This window comes from Notechis scutatus, chromosome 6 (assembly GCF_049901735.1).
Source record: "Notechis scutatus isolate UNSWTSFEM ecotype Mainland chromosome 6, rNotScu1.2, whole genome shotgun sequence".
Lineage (NCBI taxonomy): Eukaryota > Metazoa > Chordata > Lepidosauria > Squamata > Elapidae > Notechis > Notechis scutatus.
In genome coordinates, this window is record NC_142014.1 from 44,004,027 (window position 1) to 44,021,486 (window position 17,460).

The following is a 17,460-nucleotide window of genomic DNA, read 5'->3' on the forward strand; positions in this document are numbered from 1 at the left end:
TGTCATTAAAATCATTCTAATCTCTATTGAAAAAGGCAAAATATCCTAAATGTTTTTTTTCTTGTGAGAGAATACCCCCCACCTTTATGGCAATGTTAAGGGCACTTGTGCATGCTTTTCAAAAAGGAAAGAACCCAGTATTCTCTGCTATTCAACAAATTAGCTCAGATTTTGACAAAAGCCTGGAAAATAAATGACTATTGAACAATAGAGATGTGCTTGCTATCACATGGAATCCAAAGTATCTATGAAGCATGCCTATACTTTCTCCCAAACAGTAAAAATTTCAGTCCAGGTTCTTATTAAAATAATTGATTCAGAAATAGATGGCTTGTTTACATATTTTAATGTAAATGTTTTAGCACATATACTTCCTGAATTTTAGAATGTTTTTGTCACCTTAGATCTCGAGTTGGATTTCCTGATAACCAAATCATTTGAATTTGAATATTTTGTCCTCTTTTGATGGCGAACCATAGAAGAACAATATACCATTTCTTTATTCTCTCTTTCCTCTCTTTAAAATTAACCTCCATTTTATCTACTTCCATTTCTTCTGGGCTCTGAAATGAAAACATATGAAAGTTTAAAAATCCAATAATATAAAATCTGAAAGTTATAGAGTCATGGTGCTGTACAATAAACCACAGATCATGACATCAATAATATAATTTGGATTCCTAGCTATTAGTACATCCTATATTTTAAAAATGGGGCTTCATGAACATGAAGAAAGCAATTATTTGAAGTTGCCATATCTTAATGGACCATTACTTCATGTATTACTTGCATTATCCACACTTATTTGTAAAGTAAATAACTTTCTACCTTAATAAAGTTTTAATTATTAATTTATATAAAGGAGGACTACAGACAAGACTGATCTGTAGCTAGATTTAGCATTTTACTTCATAAATTTACCCCTTTTCCATTAGCAATAGAAAAAAAATACTTCGATCTCTTAAAAAAATCTCTCTCTATATTCATGATTGCTTCATTTTTAATACTTGCAGTATACTACTATCACCTTATAAATACCTGAATGCATTTTTTCAGGTTTAGTATATATTTTAGAATGCGGGCTTCTTTTTCTCCAGGCTGGTATATTATATGCTGAAGCACACCTCTCTTTAAAGAAAAAGAAAGAAAGTTTTAATTTTCCTCTTTTATAACTTTGACTCTGTCATTCTCCTTAAGCACATATACCAGAATTGTTACCATAACATTTTCTGATATTACATAATGAAAAATAGCTTTAATTATACAAGAAACGTATTTTATATTTAACCTGAAGTTGTGAACAAGATTTTTGAAGAAATTTTGTGCACTTATTTCATTTATTTTAATGCATTTTTGTTAGATATATATTTTGCCTATTCTTCAGGAATAGATGGATATATCCCTTTTATTTCTACAAGAATTATGTATGACATAGATCAGGGGTGTCCAACCTTGGCAACTTTAAGACTTGTGGACTTCAACTCCCAGAATTCCTCCTCCAGTCATGTTAGTTCAGGAATTCTGGGAGTTGAAGTCCACAAGTCTTAAAGTTGCCACGGTTGGACACCCCTGACATAGATTGAAAGAGAGTGACTTGACCCAACTCCAAACCTACATTAATTGGTTTCTGTCTTAGGCTTACAAATCTGGGCTGGAAACATCAGGATGATCTTTAGAGGGCAGCAAATACATGATGAACATTTTAAGCTTTAAAACTCTAGTAGTAACTTGGATTTTATAGCACAAATCATTTTTTAAAAATACTTTTTCTTGATACTACAAAGCTATAAATGAAAAGTTTTTTAAAAAATAGAAAACGTGAATAAAATATAAACAATTCAGACAAGAATGTACATTAAAAAGGTGATATAATGCAAACTAATAACTAAGTACATATGAAAAAAAAAAAAACTTACAAGGAAATGGAAGTACTCCAGATTTCTTTATATTATTCAAAGTTATTTTATGAAATGTTTAAATTGGATGGCTGATTTAGCTTCTGTAAAAAACTATTCAAATCTACTGAAGATGAGAGGCTGCTACGCATCCAGATGAAACAAAGAACATAAAAGCTTTATGAACATGTTGTTAACTAGCTGTTTTATGCAATTTATATTCTTTTTGTAGTCTTACCAAATTGTGAAAGTGCATATTTTTTGCCCATTTTATTTTTTTTAAAAATCATGAAAGTTTCATTAATAATTTAGATGAGTAACATATTTTTTGTCCATTTTAATTTTTTTTAAAAAATATTTTTCTTCCATTTTTAAATAAGGGTGCTTTAGATCTGCAATTGTTCATGAGAGTTCAAATCAAATCAGAATTTCTTTCCTAATAATGACCTAAACCAACTACAGTGTTCAAAATATCACGGAATTGCCATGATTTCAAGGATGGCAAGTAATAATTCTCTATTAGGGCCTTTACTATTAGCTTTCTTGAAAAATATTTAGGAAGGCACATTTAAAATATGGCATATAAATAAATTCCATTAGGTATGAAAAATGATTGTAAAGCATATTGTGCTATTGCACTAAGATTGAACCAAAAAGCACAACAAATAAATCAGATGGGGCACAAAATATTAGGAGAATAAATCTGCTGCATTGAAATGTTGCATTGAAATGTTTATTAAGAAATTGTTACATTTCAATATACAAAATAACAAGTATTAAATTTAATAAAAAGGGCAATATAAATTACAACATTAAAACAGAATTGTGACATAAAGTATGAATGCAACAAAACTATTTGGAAATCATCTTTAAACAATCAATAACTTCCTCTGAAAAATTTGGTTTTAAATTTATTAATAATATTTGAAGCAACCAATTTAACAGAGTGAAATAATGATTTTTAGAAATATCAAAATTTCTTAAACAACATGGACAGCATTTTTTTAGTTTGTATAAGGTAAAACTACCAGCTTCTCCAATATGTTTTAGAAAGACACTTTTCAAAGAAGTGATATTGCTGAGAGTTACAGAATATAAACCTCTGAAGCTCATAGTAAGATCCAATTTTAGTGTTATGGACTGATACAGAGGAAATGTATTTTTCCCCCTGAAAGTGACAACAGTACAGTATGTTATAATTACTCTGAATTTTTCTAGTCTTCTATTATTAATCCTTTGTGCAATCAACTTATTTTTTTTTCTTTTTAAACATTATTTATCATTTTTTTGTGGGGGGGGGGGGATAAAAACGTAAAAAAATAAAACCAGTGAATGAAGTAACAAAATGTCAGGGAGATTAGAAGCATGCCAGAATAATGATTAAAATTTTATTATGAAAATAAATATTTAATAATAAGGCAAGAGGGGATAAACCTGAACTGAAACTTTCCCTGTATTTTTTTTTTATTTCTAGAAAAAAGATGATTAACAGCAATGAAAAGTAATACTGAACATTCCTACATGAGCTAAAGAAGAGGTAAGAATTTTGCAGCTGAGTTTATTTAAATTACCTCAGATTTATTTAATTCTGGCTTGTGGACTAAGCCATAGACGATAGTTTGCAAACCACAATTGTTGCATTTACATAACACACTTAAGGATTGGGGGAAATATGTTATATACTAAGATACAAATAATAAAAACTAGAGCAAGAAACAGAATTAATGATATTATTAACATAAAGTGAGATTTCAAAATAATGATAAACAATATTAAAAAATAGTAATGACTGCTACAGTTTGCCTTCTTTGTAAATATACTCCAGTGAACAGCACCTAACATAGGCATTTTTAATAGAACATTAACATTGTTGCAGACTTTTTGAATGACCAGTTTCTTGTAAACTCGTTCCTCATTGCAAAAACATAATTGCAGAGACATTGTATAAAACCTAGAATCACATTCATTTAAGAAAACAATTTACTTGTTATTTTAGATAGATCTTTCTCAAAATTAATTCCAATAGCAATTTTTGCAGTTAATAAAATTTAAATCTCATTGTTTCAAATTCATGTACAAAACAACAGGCAGAAGATAAGACCAGCTTCCTTGTAGTCAGAGTAGCAATGTTGAAAGCTTTAGGACACTGCATCACCATTGAAAAACCTTTACTGATGAAACAAGAATATTAATTAATTAGCATAGCATCTCATTAGGAAACAAATTGATGTCCATATCAGAAAGAGATCTTATGAAGCTAGGTGCTCACCTGTAGATAAATTCATTTTGGATTCTTTGGCTACCCCAGTTTTAGCATAGGTGAGATTTTGTGACCTTCCAGCCATTGGAGCACTCAAGGAAATACTTCTCCCATTGGCTCTCTGAGAAGGAACATAAGAGGCATTCTCAGCATTCTTGATTTGATCATTTTGTTGGAAATTCCCTTTACTTTTAGAGTTTGAAGTATGCATTGCTGCAAGAGATAATAAAACAATCAATATTTCCCACCCAACATGTAAGAAACTACTCAGGGCTCAACATATATTGCAAAGATGGGAAATCCATTTCAATTTAGTCATCCATGAACCCAGAACATCCCAACTGGAAGCAGACCAGCACTTTGTGGAGGACTTTAAATTATCCATCTTTCATATTGAAAAATGAATTAAATACTGGGTCCTAATAGAGAGCTCCAACTTATTAGAGTGTGTCTGATGATGGAAAATGGTAAAATAGGGCAGACTGTGCTATTTGGAATAATTCAAAAAGTTCCTTTGAAATACCTTTTGCTGTCAAAGGGGCAGGCAGATTTTTTGATTCCTCAGATAGCCATTTCTTTTTCTTGACTCCTTTAAAATGATGCTTCTTGATGCTTTCTGAATGGCTTGTAGCTGAAAAGAATGTTAGGATTGTGTTGTTCAGTTCTAGAGTAATGATTAGTAAGGAAGCCAACAAACAGATCTATCCACTCCACTAAGTCATTGTTTTACATGATTTAGTGAATAATCATTCTAGTAGGTTTATGCAACTTATTAAATCTCAAAGGAGTCATAGTTTGGCTTAGCACACACTGAATCAGGATGATCTGTGGCCTCCGTTCCCATGTTAGCACATGACCCAAGAATTCTATTCAGTTTTAAGAATCTTTAAACCAGTTGTGGGATTAAATTTTTTTTACTACCGGTTCTGTGGGCATGGCTTTTTTTTTGCTTTTGCTTTTTGCAGCAAAACTCCCCCCCCCCCGTTTTTGGGGCCTTCTGGGCCTCAAGCAAGCCCCCTTGGGGGGCGTTTTTGCTCCCAGAAGGCTTCCCTAGGGCTCAAGAAGGGGGCGCAGCTCCTTGCACGCTTCATTTTGGGGCTCCCTGGGGCCCAGGAAGGCAAAAAATGGAGGGGGCGGGTGGAGGGTTTTTTCTTTTTTTTTTTTGCCTTCCTGGGCTTCAGGGGAGCCACCTGGGTGAAGCAGTAAGTAAACGAGGGGAACCCCGGCACAGCTGATCATAGGAACAGCTGATTGTCGGGAGGGGAAAAAAGAAATACCTTAAGGAGTGACTGGGTGGGCTAGTGTCAGGCAGGCGGGGCATATGAGTGAGCAGCAACCGGGCAACTGGGTCGGGGGCATGGCCAGCCAGAAGTTACTACTGGTTCGGCGGCCCATGCCAAATACTTGCTGCCAGTTCACCCGAACCAGGGCGAACCGGCTGAATACCACCACTGCTTTACACATATAAATATCAGATATAATGGTCTGATATTTATAGCATCAACGTTACTGCCTGTTGCTTTATTTATTTATCTACAAATACAGAAGTTCCCTAGCAGAGTCAAGTATTTTTAAACTGACAAAAACAGATCACCATGAAGCAAGGTCAAACAATTGCTAATAGCTGCAAAAGTATAAAAAAGAAACAGGATATCCAGTGTGTTCTATAATATATCTAGCCACTAATTGTTCTACTTGATGGTTAATAAGCATACATGCTTCCTTCCAGAAAAGGCAAAGGCATCAAAAGTCAGTATAATCAAGCATTTGCTCAAATCAGTATTCAACAATATACCAACTATCAATCTTCAGAACTCTTTCATTCTATTGCTGTTATAATAGTAGTTCAATTGCTACTTTTTAAAAAGCATTGTATATATTTCATCCAAGTATAAGAGCACTGGCTGGAGCAAACAAAAGCAGCAGCAGTTTCCATTTCCCTTAGTATTAGCACACAAGTGGCCAGGGATTACAGTGAGCTAATGATGATGCAAATTGAATAAGACAGAATTTATATTTGTATTACAGCTAAGTTAGTCTTATTTGGGACTTATTCTATAATGTTCCTAAGATGAGGCACAATTGGAAGATCTGGTTGGGGACATATCATCCTTGAGAAAGTCTAAGGGGATGACCTGATGGCACAATAAGTAGTTAAACCTAATCATACTACTACAGTACTAAATATAGTAGTACTACCAGGAACTATGCCAAAAATCCCAACCAATATTAGTGCAGAGGTGTTTTTCAAAAACTATACAGCAATGTTTGCCATTCTGAAAGGGCATTTCTTCCCTTGAAGTGTTATGTCCTTATCCAGTGATACAATGCCACCAGCATGAGAATATGTGTAGATGATTCCCCAATTATGGCATCATCTAAGCAATACATGATTCAAGTCACCCTTTTGAGTGGGATGTAACCTATTCTGCAAGACTTCTAAAAATTTTCTGGGGTATATTTTCGCCAAAGCTGTTGCCAGAATGTTTAAGACAGCATATATATTTATTTTTCCATTGAGAAAAAGAAGGGTGAAGCATGAGTTCTGAATACCTTTAACGTTTAAGCACTTTAGCATGGTAAATTGTTTCTCTCCATTGAACATTTTGTTTTGTATCCCTTCAACAAATATATTTCTTTGTGACAAGTAACAATCACCTCCTGCAGAGAAACAGATGTATCACATAATTATCAGAGAAAATGAAACAATAACAAGAAACATACAAAAGAAATAAATAAAAAATAGTATTCTAGGTGTCTGCACTTTTCCCTTTAAATGGAAAAGCAATGAATGGCAAAATATGCACATGAAACAAAGTTGTTTAAACTAGCAAAATGAAATGTGATTCCATGGTATAAGCATCAATATGTAAAGTCCAAATGGCAATAACTCTTTCATGTGCCTGAATCATTGTGCTGATACTGCAAACCTGTTTTATTGTTTCCTTTCAAAGGCCTTCTGCTTATTTTAAACAAACTATAAACACATGTCTCTTCTAACATGAAAGGAAGAGATTGGAAAATTTTGCAATCAATAGCCATAGTCAGTTGATATCACACTTAAAATGCCCACTCAAACCATGCCACTTCTTCCCTGCAATTGTCCATTCAGAAGAATTGCCTTTAGGGAGGAAATAACCCACCTCACAATGGGGTATTTGGGGGGGAAGAGGTAAAATAAGTCATGGGAACATGATGTACACTACCTTGAGTTATACAGAAATAAAGGAGGATGTAAATCTAATCATCATAATAAGAATAACAACAGAAAGTTGTCCTAATAAAGCAGAAACTTGGCTTATAAGGAAGCCTATGTACATACAGTTGTATATTTTATGTAGTTTTCTCTTTACAAATAACTACAGTGAATGTTTACAAAGTTCTGACATCCAAAAGCAAGAACAAAAAATGATATGAGGCTTATCAGGAGTGCTCACATATTAAGACATTTGGGGCATTGCACCTGAAAGGAGCTAGAGTTTCTTTTAGAACTGTATTGTTCTGAACTGATTCTTTACAAAGCACATGAGAACTTAGTTGCTTGGAAATAATTGAAATAACTGAACTCTTCACATCCATATTCTTTTTTTCTTACAGATGATTACACCAATATCCTTGCTGAGGGCTCTTATTTCTCAAAGGTCCATTCAGCAGCTTTCCCCAACCTGCCACCCAATATTATCTTGCTTGTTCCGATGGAGAATTCTTTTCTTTTGTTCTGAAACCTGCCGCATATATTCAGGAACAACAGTGTGGGTGATTTTGTAATATGTTGATTCAAATCCCAAGTCTTTCTCCCTTTCCTTCTCCCTCTCTTTGTCTCTATTGTTGGTGGTTTCAATTGAGAAAGGATGCAAAAATTACAGCCTGAGAAGAGAAGGTAAATGTAGCTTGCAAACAATCCCAAAGCTTCTTTAAATAAAATTAAATAAAGACAGATAGCATTGCTTCATTAAATTAGAAAATGAAAGAAGATTGAGCAGAGTTTCTGCAAACTGGGTAGTTTGTGTATGTGTGTGAATATGTGTGTGTATCTGAATGCAGGTTGCTGCACACTTATTTCATTGTCAGTTATAAGAATTTAAATGTAGAAATTGTATTTTAAATAATTACCTCCATTTTCAAAGGCACTAAGTTCAGATTTAGAGCAACTGTCCACTGAGGCTGTTATTTTTGTTTGTCTTTCTATAATGTTAAACTTTGATGGAACTGCAACACCATCACCTAGAATGTTGAGAGAGAAAATCTGTGAAGTGATTAAACTGCATGTAATAGGAACATTTTTTTTGGATGGACAGCTATTACCATAGCATTACCTACTGTAAGCTTTAGACACCTATCTATTGGCAATATGGGGATCATAAATATGAAATTACTAAGTTCTACTTATCATTTTTTTCTATAATAAGATGGATTTTCTTAGGAACAATTAATAAAATATGACTAATGAATATTTTACTTAATTCCATGACTGAAGTGTCTGAAATAAATGAACATAATAATAATGTAAAGTGTTTTAATACTTTAAAAAGCCATCATGTAGCACATTTCTACACATAACTAATTGCATAATGCTCAGTTGAACTTAGAGTAAGTTAGGGTCACATATTAAATTATAATAGGACTAATATAACTTTGCATCAACCCATCTAACTATTCTTTAACGTTATACTTTAACTGGAGAAACAAAAAGATTATACTGTATTTCTTTTTTACATACAAAGATACATAGGAAGCTGTCTTACATCAGATATTATTTATTCATGTCATTCAGAGTTGGAAAAATAAAACATATTGACTATCAAATCCCCTTTCCTGGCTTCCAGAACCCAATAATCAGAAGGCCCCAAGCCTAATAGACAGGAGGCTCAGAACCATCTTTCAAATCCCCAGTCTCTTCCCAGAAAATCAGTCAATTTTGGGCATTATCCATTTATTTTGAAACAACATAGTAAGCAAAGCCTGTTGCAGCCCTTAAGCTGAAATAAGCTACACTCTTGGCATAACCCAATATTTTCAACTCTGACTAGCACCAGGTTTTATACTTGACAGGTTTCTACTCAGATAATTGGCAAATTTCCCATTGTCGCATCTGTTAATTGGTACTTTTAGTTGGCAAGTCCAGAGATTGAACTTGGGCTTCTTCCTGGAGTCTACATCTAAACAATATGTTAATGTAGATTTTTAACAATGAATATTTCTTATCTTTAAAAAGATAAAACAACATTTAAGATCCAAAATTAAAAACTTCAACTGTTCTATTCCTTGCCTTCTTGTAATTCTCTGCATGTTTCCATAGGTTTAATGAGCTCATTCTCCAGCACTGAAGAATTTTTTGTTAAATTATTTTCCTGAGAAGTCTGAATTCTATAATATTCTCCTGTTTTATCCACAAACAGACAAAAGAAAAGAATTGCTATTGTTATATCATCTTAAAAAATGCACCAACGTTCTCAGTTGATATAACAATAAGATTCTTACCAGATTTATAGCACATTTCCTTTATTGCCTTTTCTTCTTCTATATCTTCTGGTGTCTTTGACAATAAATAAGATGCATCTGTATGGAACAATTTTAAGTTATTTCTAATAAAATTCTTCCCAGGCCTTTTCCTTGCCATATAAAGCAAATCTGAATTGCATTTACATTTATAATACAAAACAAAATCTTTCTTTTACTGACTGAATAGTTTTAAAAGGAAAAGCTAGATTATTTTTTCTAAAGAACGCCTATTCTCCACTTTCATTCTTTCCCTTCCCAATTGGGCATAGGAAAAAAATATGTAAAGAGGCTCAAAATATCCTTACAAAAAATATGTAAAGAGGACATTTTGCTGTGGGGCAAGTACTGAGTTTATGAGTTCGAAAAAAGAGCCACGTCTGGCCAAAGTTGCAAAGAAAAATATTCCAGGAAAAAATCCCTCAAGTGAGAAAAATCTCCTATGGAGAAGGAGATGCACATTTGCTGGAATGTTAGTAATTGTTCCCTTCTAGGCCCCATTCTCTCTGAGTCCCAAGACAGATTGTATGCAACTGGCCCTAAGCTTTCCAGTGCACACATTGACACAAAGGCATCACCCAAGTGGAAAGTAAAAGCACATGCATGCACCATGTTATTTTGTTACATGGAAAAACACAAATCTTTTTAATGGCGATTGCTGAGAAGAACTCGGAAAGAATTCTAGAATCTATACTTTATATCCGTGATGGTGAACCTATGACACATGTGCCAGAGGTGGCATGCAGAGCCCTTTCTCTGGGTATGTGAGCTGTTGCCCCAGCTCTGGTCCAACACACATGGGCACACGCACCTCCCACTGGCTAGCTGGTCTTTGCGTCTCTGCTGCGCACACGCAGGGGGCAGTTCACACAAGCAGGGGTCACGTGCGCATATGCGGGGGTCGTGCACACATGCAAGATGACAAAAGAAAGTTCAAAGTAAAAAAAAAAGGATGAATTTTCCTGAGACTATGGACAAAATATATTTAAAAAAAATTAATGGCCTTTTAGTCCCTTGTATCAGAGTCAGGGTGACTGAATGGAGCTGAGCATTTACTGGCCAGATGTCCTTCCTTCCCATGTGGAGTTCATAGCAGACAATTATTCATTTCGCCCAGAGAAAGAAATATCTGCCACTACACTGAACTCACAGCCTCCTGATTGTGAGGTGAGAGCTTCACCTCTAGGCCACCGTGCCACTCACAAAATATAAAACAATAATAATAGAAAATGCAACCCTTCAGAGCAGGAGTCTCCAACCTTGGCAACTTTAAGACTTATGGACTTCAATTCCCAGAATTCGTCAGCCAGCAACGCATTCATCTCCCTTTTTTAACTATGTCTCCAAATTTAATATTAGGCAATATTTTAGATGTATATAGGTAAGCAAAGAAAAAGAATGGCAAGAATAGTCATGTTGGGATTTAGTTTTCATCTCTTTCTAAAAGATAGTATGTAGACAAACATGAAAAAAAAATTGAAAAATATTTACATTTTTCTTCTTGTTCTTCCTCTTCTTCCTCCTCAAGATTGATAGTAATAATAAGTGGAGGATGAATAGGCCTTAATGTATTCTCCTGACCTTTTGTGGAATCTTGATTTTGAGCAGCATGCAAAATTCCTTCCTGAACTTCCCCTTGCAATGTAGAATCTATCGGAAGTAACTTTAAATTCAGTATAAAGCTTTTGAATTGAGACTTTGAAGAGTTTAACAGACTTAACTCACTCATAAAAGCCAAAACAAAGTTTAATAATTATATTTAGGATGTATATTATTACCTGAACCACTAACCAAATAAATAAATCAATTGACTTAATAGAATGAAATCCTATTCACAATGACATAGGATAAAATTCTTACATGTTCAATTGGAATAACTTTCTGTTAAGTACAGGTAAAATTTCAACCTTGGTTCTTTAAGTGTTCCAGTTAATATATATTACTCTAACTGGCTTCAGTGAAATGTATTATGTCATTTGTTTATGGCAACAGCAAAGGAAATAAAATATACATTAACCCTGAAAGAAAAGATGCCTTGAAGAAAATGTTTTTTTTATGCTATTCACTCCCCAAAGTATACAAAAGTAATCACATATTACAAAAGAGCAATATTAAAGAAAAGATCCCATATCATGCTAAGCATTGGTTTTCAACTATATTCTGACTAATCATAATCCATATTCTATGGTTCATCATTTGTAATGACTATATTCATGATAAAGCCCCCAATTAAATGAACAAAGCCATATTATTAATATTGTAATGAGAGAAGGATCTATTGCCATAGTGGCCATTTATTTATTTGCCTGAAATGAAAACAGTCCTGAATTTAAGATGATCCTCAACCCCATAAAAAGGAGTAAACCAAACTCACCCATACATGTAAAAATCTTGCGCAATGCCCAGATTCTTCATTTATAAATTTAGAATTCCTAGTTTTAGCTAAAAGCAATCTTCAAGTTACATACTCATGAACATAATGTAAAATGTAAAAACACCTTTGAATGCAGCTCAGCTCCTGGGTTGTCCTTGTCTTCTTGAGGTATTTTTCAATTTCCCATTCAACCCTATAATTTCCCTATAATCAACCATCCAAGCTTTAATTACCTCCAATTCTGATTTTTCTTTGGAGTCCAGATACAGACAGACAAAAACAGATATATATGCAGACAGAATACAATAAAATGATTGTGGTAGCACAAAATATAATAATTACATGATTTGTATGGGTAGTCCTTGTTCAGCAACCACAGTTGGTTACAGCAATTCAATTATTAAGAGAAGTAATCACTAAGTAAAAAACATGTGACTGTAATTGTGTTTACACTGGCTTTCCTTTGCTTTACAGTGTCAGAAGAATATACTCCCAAACAATTAAGTGAGCCCAATTGGTAGAGAAGTTTTCTAGAACACGATTCATGATGAAGCCAGGTAAAAGGGCAAATTCTGTTCCCAACTCTCTTGTCCATTGGGATATTAAGCTCAATACTGGGATAATTAGCAAGAAGAGAATTTTTTTTAAAAAAATACATTCATTGGAGAGGAAGGAATTGCAAGAGGATAAGCAGGCATACATTAGGGAATATATTTTTCGCTCCATAAGATACACTCCCCCCCCCAAAAAAAGTGGGTGAAAATGTCTGTGTGTCTTATGGAAGGAATATTGTATCACAGTGCCAGTCCTTTTGGTGAATAGTAGCTGGGCAGTGGCGGCGGGGTCCTTTTACAGTGCTGAACCCCACCTCTTCTGTCGTTGTCATTACCTGTCTCTTTTCCGCAGTGTAGGAGTCAACAGGCAGAGGTGGCACATGAGAGGACACCTATCTATGGTCCTCTCAGGCTCCAGTTCAGAATATTTTTTCTTGTTTTCCTCTTTTAAACGTAGGTCAGGTGCGTCTTATAGTGCGAAAAATACAGTATATGAAAAGGAATGCACTGTTTGCCTAGCCCACCTGTGGATGTAAGCTGGGAGCTGCTTAGGAAGCAAAGAACAGCCTTTAGTGTGAATCTGATTAGGGTCTTCTCATTGTCAGGCAACAGGGCCAGCCAACCTGAGGGTTCTAATCAACTTATTAAGGCTTGTTAACTTGTGGTTAGCACTTTTAGGGATACACTGTAGTGTGGAGAAAAGCATCTGAAGAAGAGATTGCTTGTTTAGGCAATCTATTCACTCTGTGAGGAGGAAGGCAAAAAGGGTAGGGGGGGGGAGAAAGAAAAAAACGGACAGGCACAGGACAATGTATACTGATTGTGTAGGACAAGGCATGTCTGCCCAGAGTTGAGATGGGCAACTATACAAATTAAATAAGTAAATAAAATAAACTGACTTTAATAACAAACACATAACAGAGAGAGAGAAAGAGAGAACGCTGCTGTCGTTGGTCACAAAGTTATTTTTTCATCACCATCGTAATGACCTCTAATATTATAGGCCATTCCATAAATCTGACAACTTATTATTTATTGAATTTGTAACCTGCTGGACTCCCAATGACACTTGGTGGTTCAAAAGTAAACTACCAGAGCCAAAAAGAAAAAAGGAAAACATACAATGAGTTAAAACCAGAATAGCAGAAAAAGATCTCTGTAAAAAGAGCAGTCCCATAGCAAAAAAAGAGCAGCACTAGAACCAAAAAAATAACCAATAATTAAAATATATTGCATAAAGTATATCTTCAAAATTAATTGATTTCCCATCTTCATGTAAGCCTCTTTTTACATACACAAAACATGATCACCCACAGAATCACACAAACTTGAATTCCTTCTTTTGAGAAGAGACAAAACAAAAAAAGAAACATATGGAAGATGATGAGGACAAAAGAACCAAGATGTAGGTGGTATGAGAGAAAGGAGTATGAGAAGTGGTATGAGAGAAAGTCCTTGACAATTGAGCCCACATTTTTTGTTGTGAAATGAGACAGTTCTTAAGTTTTTATGACCTTTCTTGCCAGAGTTGTTATGTGATATACTACAGTTGTTAAGTTAGTACATGGTTGTTAAGTGAATCTGGCTTCCCCATTGATTTTGATTCTGTCACAAAAGGTGACCCCATGGTCATATGCAGGACATTGCAACCATTATAAATAATTATAAATATGAACCTGTTGCCAAGCTTCCACATTCTTATTACATGACTATGGAGATGCTGCAATGGTTGTGACAAACAGTTATAAGTCAATTTTTTTCAATTGTAACTTAAAACAGCCAGTAAATGAATGGTTGTAAGTCAAGGACTACATCTAGTGCAGGGGTGTCAAACTCAAGGCCCATGGACTGGATTTGGCCCGCAGGTTGTTTAGATCTGGCCCACGGAGCCGCCCAGGAAACAGTGAAGGCGCGCAGCCCTCCTGGGCTCCATTTGCTGGCAGAGTGCTAGAAAAACAAATTACTGGCATTTGATCACACAAGGGAAGTGGCATATGATTGCACAAGTGAAGTTGATCTGGCCACACCCACTCCAGCCCCCCAAGATCAAACACAACCCTGATGCGGCCCTCAATGAAATTGAGTTTCACACCTCTGATCAAGTGGGAAACTAAAGATGGAAACTAAACTACGGGTAGGAACTAAACTGTGGAAATGAGGCATAAAGAAGGCATAAAGGGAAAGAATTGCAACACTAGACCTAAAGTCCCATATTCTTACTAAGTTAACCTGCAAGTACATCCTTAGAAGGGAACTCTTATTCCCAGGGAAGAGAACGTGACCCCCCTCTCCCTAATCAAAACATGAGACTCTTCTCATCAAATAAATACGGAACTCTTTTTGTGATCAGTTTCCTGAAATGTTTGCACACAATTAAATGTTTCCCTTTTCTTAAGCTTCTACAACTTTACTGTAATCTTAATATGCTTTATTTAGGCAAGGCATTTTCTTCTCTACCATTTTCCTAAAACTAGTATGGAGGAAATTACTTTTCTTTCTAAAACACAATTTATATAGATTCTATTGGGAATAACAGTAAAAAAAACACACCCCTCATACAATTTGCAGAAGAGGTATATATATGACATATTCCATATGTGAACTTTCTTGTAATATTCAATTGTCTTTTATTATTAAAGCAAAACTTTTTCCACATGTATTTTTCCATACAGAAAATAACATTATATTGGAACCATATTTTTAGTTTTGCCATAAAATGCACCATTTATCTTTTCACCATTTTATAAACATCTATACCATTTTTTAAAAAGCAAACAAGACGTTTCTGCATTATGCAGTATATCAGTTATTCATATTGCCTCTCATCCCCACTTTTTCTGAATATTATCCAGAAAAGAGTGCTGAATACTTAATGTATCTTTGCAAAACTTATTTTAGCCAGATATTACAGAATATAAAAAATACTGTTTCAGACAACCTAATTCAACAAGAAAATCTTTTTCTTGGAATATAAAAACTGTTTTTCTCCATAAAAGTTTGGAGAACTGTACCAGAGCAGGCAAAACTAGTTTAAGCATCCTAGAACCCTGGCTGATGGGTATGAACCAAAGAAGTGCTTCTCAAACTTTTTTTCCTTCATTACTCAAAATCGCTTATCAGAAAGTCTTACTGAACTTTGAGGACCTGTCATAATTGCTCCCTTCAGTACTATTATTACTTCAGTCATAGAACAAATAGTCATAAACTGAGGACAGCCTGCATTATACAAACAATGTCCACTGAACGATATTTATGTCATTTGAACAAATTGCAATTGCTAATTTCATTGATTTCCCTCTTGATAGGAATACTTTAGAGATTTTCAAATATATTTTAGCATACGTGGCAATCTTTACATCAATTATATGTCTCTGTAGTGATGGGTAATGGGTTTGTGGGTGTCACTACCCAAAGAAAAAACACTTTCCCCCAATTTTGGGTAATTTATTCAGGTTTGAGAAGCATTGGTTTTAAAATATCAGTAGCAGCAACAAAATGACAGTGAAGCCAATTAGTATTTACCCTTTTTTATAAATATCAAAACTCCCAAACTTAATTCCTCTGTATAAAAGGACAGTGTAAATTACATCAAGTACACTCACAAAAGAATGGCAAATGTTAAAAAAAGTGTCTCTTGGGAGCTAAACATAACCTTGCAGAAATTCCAGAGATTTCAGAGGAATTTGAAGCTTTATAAATGTGTCCGAGTTTAGAGAGTAAGATGCACAAGACCCCCATTCAATCAAGGAAGCTCAATTTTGCTTAGATGAATGTGAATTGAAGTTGAAACTTGTATCATGTAGTCTATTCTAACCATTGAATGTGTTTGTCTAGATGTAGCCCTCACCTAATTTCACTCACCAATCTGCACAAACCTGTGACAATTCAGAAGATACCTAAGAGAATTTTTCTAGGAGAAGTTTCTTTCTGGAGTTAAAACAAACAAAAAACAGACTACCTTGATCACCTTCATCACAAAACTGGCATCCCATGGAGACACAGTCCAAGCTCAACACTATATATGGAGGTAGATTTCAATGCCAAAATATACCAGGAGAACCAAATGAAGACCATATTACTGTTAACTTTGTTCCCTGGAGGGAGGAGGTAGCAATGATCCTTGAAACAATTTCACTGCCGAACAACAGTAAAATACCAATTAGCTACTGATCAAAGCACAGCTACCGATTTCCACCAGTACAAGCAAATCACTTTTCTTATAAAACGTGGTGCAGAGCAACAAAAATGCTAATGTCAAAAGAGGCAGCAAAACAGAAAAGTGATAGGAACCCAATCAGTACTGGTGGACATCAGAACTATCTTGCTTTGGGTCATTTAATTGGCTCATTATTTCGTCTCTGACAGAAGGGGCACATCACAAAAGCAATTCTGAACCTCTCTACTAAGAATATTAGATTGACACAGACCATGCTGGCTTTCTGTAATGGCTTAAAGACATAATTGTGTCACTGAACTTGGGGATGCACACACACACACACACACACACATACATGCATGCATACATATATACATACATACAGAACCCATGCAATGATTCTCTTGATCTGTTGTGGTTGGGTTGTTTTTTACCTTAGGTGCTGGATATACATTTATTATTCTACTTTTATGTGCTTTGTGGTGTTTTTAACTGCTGTTAGGTGGCCAAATAAATTCATGGATGGATGGATGGATGGATGGATGGATGGATGGATAGATAGGTTCCCATTAACTTTAATATTGTTATCTGCAAAATTATTAACAGCTATAAGGGAAATAGAAATAAGAAACTAATTATATAATTGCACTGGATAAATTATTAATTATAATAATCTGCTGTGAAAATAGCATTGAAAACAAAGATAGGCCCCATTCTAATCA

At 34.7% G+C, this 17,460-nt stretch overlaps 1 protein-coding gene across 15 annotated transcripts in view; it reads right to left on the reverse strand.

The window, feature by feature from the left end:
• Window positions 1–329: 329 nt before the first annotated feature.
• ZC3H11D (zinc finger CCCH-type containing 11D) overlaps window positions 330–17,460 on the reverse strand; it is a 31,128-nt gene continuing 13,997 nt past the window's right edge. For 2 of the 15 annotated variants that reach the window (XM_087968064.1, XM_087968060.1), the window contains 9 exons: window positions 11,146–11,304; window positions 9,637–9,714; window positions 9,425–9,535; window positions 8,269–8,379; window positions 6,709–6,816; window positions 4,679–4,786; window positions 4,165–4,368; window positions 1,039–1,128; window positions 330–563 (listed from right to left, as the gene is read on the reverse strand). In XM_087968064.1, the coding sequence (XP_087824190.1) occupies window positions 538–563; window positions 1,039–1,128; window positions 4,165–4,368; window positions 4,679–4,786; window positions 6,709–6,816; window positions 8,269–8,379; window positions 9,425–9,535; window positions 9,637–9,714; window positions 11,146–11,304 (995 nt within the window). In that variant the 3' untranslated portion in view covers window positions 330–537. Of the gene's footprint in view, window positions 564–1,027; window positions 1,129–2,588; window positions 4,067–4,164; window positions 4,369–4,678; window positions 4,787–6,708; window positions 6,817–8,268; window positions 8,380–9,424; window positions 9,536–9,636; window positions 9,715–11,145; window positions 11,305–17,460 lie in introns of those variants that run through there. The other 13 variants (XM_087968059.1, XM_087968057.1, XM_087968069.1 and 10 more) reach the window with 9 other exon arrangements.